A 5,713-nucleotide genomic window follows, 5' to 3' on the forward strand; every position below is an offset into this window, starting at 1 on the left:
TAAGATTATCCGCGGTTGAATCTTTCGTCGAATCATTCGACGGTTCCGCAGTTCTCAGTGATGCACCACGTTTAATCACTGAAGCTGTCAGAATTGAAGGCCAGGCACTCAGTTCCCGACTGGATGATCTTGAAGACAGATCCAGACGAGATAACCTATTGTTCTTTGGAATACTGGACTGCCCGACTGAAACGTGGGTTGAGTCAGAAAGCCTTGTTCAAGATGTTTTGTCTCGTCATGTTAAACTACAAATTCCTGACTCGGAAGTCTCTCGAGCGCACAGGTTAGGATCCTACACCGATAAAAAGACTCGACCAATTATCATCAAGTTTTCGTCGTCTAAAGTCAGGGATGCAGTCTGGGCACAGAAACATAAGCTCAAAGGTACTGGTGTATATGCTAGCGAAGATTTGTGCAGAGCTACGGGAAACTCAAGGAGGAAACTAACAGAATTTGCATAGGTAGCAGGGCAGCCGTACTCGCTTCGCATGAATAAACTGATCATGAATAAAAAAAGGTATGTTTACTGCGCAGTAACTGACAGCGTACGCGAAACTGATTTGCCACGATCGGCAGATACGCAAGATAGCGCGGCCACTGTAACTGCACGTGCCGGCACTTCTAGTGCATCATAGCTATGTCTGCCTAGATCCCGCGCAAGGAACGCCTCTATTTTCCTTTCCAATGTCCGGAGTATCCTGAATAAGCGCGTTGAATTGTCTTCCGCTATTGATTCATGCTCTGCTGATATTATTGGTCTGACGGAGACCTGGCTGTCTGCAAAAGTTAAAAATGAAGAAATTTTGGACTGTGAAAAGTGCTACAAATTTTACCGATGTGATCGTGATTACCGGTCTGGTGGTGGTGTTCTGTTGGCGGTTGCCGACACGCTTGCTTCTCATGTTATTCGAATTGTATCTTCACTTGAGCTTGTGTGTGTACACGTGCTCATTGATTCTCGCGAAATAATTTTTTGTGTTTGCTATCGGCCACCAACTGCATCACTGTCCTTTTGTAATGACCTGCACGATGCTGTCAATCAGCTGTTCGTCAGATACCCAAAATCGCCCCTCTTCATGCTTGGCGACTTCAATTTTCCAGACATTAGGTGGGAAAGAGCCCCTGTTTCCTTAAAACACAACTCAGCTGAAAGCAAGGAATTCTTAACTTTTTGTCAAGACTTCAACTTAACTCAGCTCGTTCACTTTCCCACTCGTACAACTCCCACTGCCGCTAACATTCTAGACTTAGTGCTTACAACTACACCAGATCTAGCTTCCTGCTTAACACCGGGAATTAGCGACCACTCTATAATTCACTTCACCCTACGAGCACGGGTTTCCAACAAGAAAAAAACCAGGGTCATCCAAGACTGCAGCAAAGCAGATATTACTGGAATGAATGTGGAACTACAGGCCTTTGTTGATAGTTTTTTTTGCTGGTTTTGAGCAGCGGTCGGTTGAGGTCAACTGGTTGCTTTATAAAAACAAACTCTTGTCCCTAATTGATCGCTTTGTACCTAAAAGAAAAGTTTCATCGAGTCCTCGCTCTCCGTGGTTTCATAACACGTTAAAGCGCATGCGCAACAAAAAGAAGCGGATATTTCGACGGGCAAAGCTAACAGCCAGAACATACCACTGGTCTTGCTATCAAAAATTTAACCGAGAATTCTGTACTATGCTTTCAAAAGCAAAGAAGGAATTCTATCATAAAACTCTTCCTTTGCTACTGCTTTCTAACCCCCGCAAATTTTGGAGCATTATTAACGGTTCTAAAGGGACACACATTCAATTATTCCAATCTAATGTTCCAGTAGTTCAAAGCGAGTACTGCAATGTTCTGAACAATGTGTTTGTTACTCATTTTAATAAGAGCATTCCCACAGTGTTTCCACAAATACCAAAAACCAACTTTTTACCAATGGATCCCATCGCTATTGATGCAGTTGGTGTAGAAAGGCTTATTGTCAATTTAAAGGTGTCTTCATCGGCCGGCCCAGATTGTATCTCATCAAAAATGATGAAGTGTACACAAGTGTATTCTTCATTGATATTGTCAAAGCTTTTTGAACAGTCATTACAGGTGTCGACACTGCCTTCTGACTGGAAGATAGGGAAGGTGGTCCCTGTGCATAAATCTGGTGATGTACATTCCCCCAATAATCACCGTCCCATATCATTAACATCCATCCCAGTCAAAATCTTAGAGCATATAATATACTCGCATCTCGTCGAATTCCTTCTTCAGTATTTATCAGCATGGATTCTGTAAAACAGTTTCGTGCGAAACGCAATTGCTATGTTTTACCAACGACTTATTTATTAGCGCGGATCATGACGTTGATACTGATTGCATTTATTTAGATTTTGCCAAAGCATTTGACTCCGTCTCACACGACCTACTTATATTCAAGCTTAATCAACTTAACATAGACCCCAGTGTACTTGCATGGATTAAGGAATTTCTCTCTAACCGTAGCCAGTATGTGACCGCTAATGACTTTTGTTCAGCTAATTCCCCCGTAACATCCGGTGTTCCGCAAGGGTCCGTTTTGGGCCCTCTACTTTTCTTGATTTATATTAATGATCTTCCTACTTGGCTTTCTTTCTCAACTGTCCGACTGTTTGCAGATAACTGTGTAATTTACCAGAAAATTACTAACCATGCTGATTATATCAATCTGCAACACGATCTAGATAGGGTGTTTGAATGGTGCAATCAATGGCTCATGACACTTAACCCAACTAAATGTAAAAGCATGCGAGTTTCTCGCCACGCTACTACTCATTGTCCGCGTACTTACTCCCTCAATAATATTCCATTGCCATCTGTTGACAGTTATAAATACCTTGGTGTTCACATTTCTTCTAACCTTTCGTGGAATACGCATGTCGAATATGTCGCTAACAACGCGAATCGCATGCTTGGCTATCTGCGTCGAAATTTTTTTGATGCCCCATCGTCGCTGAAGTTTACAAAACTTTGGTACGTTCTAAGTTAAAGTTCGCATGCGCCATATGGGATCCTACTCAGACCACCCTCATTCAAACTCTTGAAGCTATTCAGAATCGCGCAGCACGTTTCATCTTATCGAATTATTCACGTCATTCCAGTGTCACGTCTATGAAGAAAACCCTAAACTTGCCTGACTTTTCGTTGCGTCGAAAGTCATCTCGCCTTAATCTTTTTCACAAAATCTATTATTATAACAACGATTTAAAGGACCATCCTGTTTCATCCACCTCATTATATTTCTTCAAGGACCGATCATCACTTCAAGGTTGGTCTACCGTCTTGTCGCACAAAATTGTGCAATGACTCTTTTGTTCCTAGGACAAGCGTCGCATGGAACCACCTTCCCTCCACAATCGCAAGCATAACTGATGATCACGAGTTCAAGATCGCTTTACAAAATGCCTTGTATTATTTTTGTTAGTTGCACGTCTTGTCATTTTTTCCCCACTCCTTTCTGTAGTGCCTTCGGGCCCTGAAAGTATTTTCAATAAATAAATAAATAAATAAATAAAGTGATTGATTAATGCTCGAGAACGTCTCAATGCATCAATGTTATCCCTAAAAGAACTTTAGTAATAGAGAATTGAGGTGAATACAGGGCACAATTTGAGATCCCCCGCAACATTCATGTACTAACCTGATGACGTAGACACTCCTCATTATAACTCCGTCATTAGCACTAAACCACTCGCAATAGGAATAAGTTCCTATTATAAGACGGAAGAAAATGCTACTTGTACCTTTCGATTTGATTTTCGGAAAAAAGAACTCATTTGCATTAAACCTGAAAATGACGCAACCAGTTTTAAGGTTCAATTCTCCCACAAAGATGCTGGCTTCCGATACAAAATATACACTTTTTAATAGGAATACAAAGCATTGGTCCACTAATAACAAATTATTTTTAGCTTCTTGTGGGCAGCATATCAACTATGGTAAACGAAACTATAAAAATGCTCATACCTTGCGTTTCTCTATTGCCCTTGATATTTTCTCATCTATCTTCACCGTCCTCTTCTTCTTGACAAGCTTAGTCAGGTCGCTCCACGTGTCATGAAAGTATTCAGCAGCAGTGTCCACAAAATGGAAGTCCGACGAAAAGGCACACTACAGAACAGAGACGAAATTAGTTATCAACGTAAAACGCACTTTAATGTACAGTCCAGCAGGTTTTCTAGGAAAAGCTCTTCTCGGAACAATGAGATTTCAATTGATATCACAGCTCCGTAGGTAACTGCAGATTAAAATCGATGCATATGCAGGCCACAGCTTGTAACAAATGGCAGGTTTTTCCCTATGAAATGCAGCAAGAAATGCCTCATATTAAAAACACTACTAATCACCACAGCAATAACCAAGTATTTACCACTGTAAGTACTACGCAGTGCTTGTTAGGTGGTTAGTGTGTGCTAGTTGTATAAAAGTGACACCCGAATCATTACTGGTGCCTGAAGGAACCATATCCAGTTGGGAGTGTGAAAGGTACAAAGAAAAGGTTGCAATCATAGGAAACTGACCAGCGGCCAGTAATATGACAGCATACGCTTGTTTAAATTAAAATCAGGCATTCCGACAGAAACATCTAAATTGTAAGTTCCCTCAGGACAGGTGCAATAACGACCAGAAGGCACCGTTGATTCTAAATATTTAGAGAACGTGGAACTTAAGATGAATCCGCAATTACGCGCAATTTCAGCACGTACCTAGTACCTAACATGTTCATTGCACATTACTGCAGACTTCCGAATTACATGCTCCGCTCCTGTGATACACGTTTCATCGCTAATCGCCAACTATCGAAACACGACGGCGGAATTAAGCACCTACAGTAGTGTTTACAAATTCACCAGCTAAAATCAGTAACCTTCTTGGAAGTAGGCTCTCGTCTCGAAAAAACTGGCCAGACACCATATTGCCAACTTTATCACATAAGAAAAACGTACATGGCTGCTATGAACCACAAATGTGTAAGGAAAATTCCACAGTACATGCGCGACGAATTGACAGCGAGAATTTACAACGCCACAGCGTCATCCTGATTTCTAGATCGGAGGAATTGCACGTCACTTGCAGGTGTTTGGAGCACAAGACAAGCTTCGCGAGTCTCATTACCTCGTCCTCGCTGTCACTTTTGTCAGACACATCAAGTTCTTCGGTCATATTTCAATACAGCAAGACACACACGCGCACAGTCGCCGCACACGTGCGATGCTGATGCGAAACGATGCAGTGCGAGGTTGGCGGTATTAATTAACAGTTCCAATGGCAGCCGCCATTGGCTATCGGTAGACTGTAGTGAGTGACAGCACTGCGCGCGAGGCAGGTAAAATTAAAACAAACACTCAAGTGTCATTTTAATTATTTTATTTATTCATAAATAAAAATATGTAGTACAATTTTCACCACGGTGCAGCAAAAAAATTTAAAAAGAAAGCGCACGTATGAACATCAGTTTTGGTTTCGATGCGTTCATGAGCAAAATGTTAACGCGACGTTATTATGCTTAAATGTTTCGTAACGCCGCCAATATAGCTTACATTTTATTCATGAAAGATTGTACTTACTTTAGCCAGTGTGCCAGCCTTGAAGGTCTTGAAGAGAAGTAAAACGCGTGTAGACTAAAGTAAAACTCGGCGTTAGCGCCAATCAGCGCCCTCTTGACGTCACTGCAGCTTGCAGCGAACCGATCATTAGAACA

General features: G+C 41.6%; 1 protein-coding gene across 1 annotated transcript in view; it reads right to left on the reverse strand.

Moving 5' to 3' along the window:
- LOC119441773 (probable ATP-dependent RNA helicase DDX27) overlaps positions 1 to 5,282 on the reverse strand; it is a 49,354-nt gene extending 44,072 nt beyond the window's left edge. The window contains 2 exon segments of the mRNA XM_049661606.1: positions 3,979 to 4,122; positions 5,128 to 5,282. Of these exon segments, the coding sequence (XP_049517563.1) occupies positions 3,979 to 4,122; positions 5,128 to 5,175 (192 nt within the window). The 5' untranslated portion in view covers positions 5,176 to 5,282.
- Positions 5,283 to 5,713: the final 431 nt, after the last annotated feature.

This window comes from Dermacentor silvarum, chromosome 2 (genome assembly GCF_013339745.2).
Source record: "Dermacentor silvarum isolate Dsil-2018 chromosome 2, BIME_Dsil_1.4, whole genome shotgun sequence".
Classification (NCBI taxonomy): Eukaryota; Metazoa; Arthropoda; class Arachnida; order Ixodida; family Ixodidae; genus Dermacentor; species Dermacentor silvarum.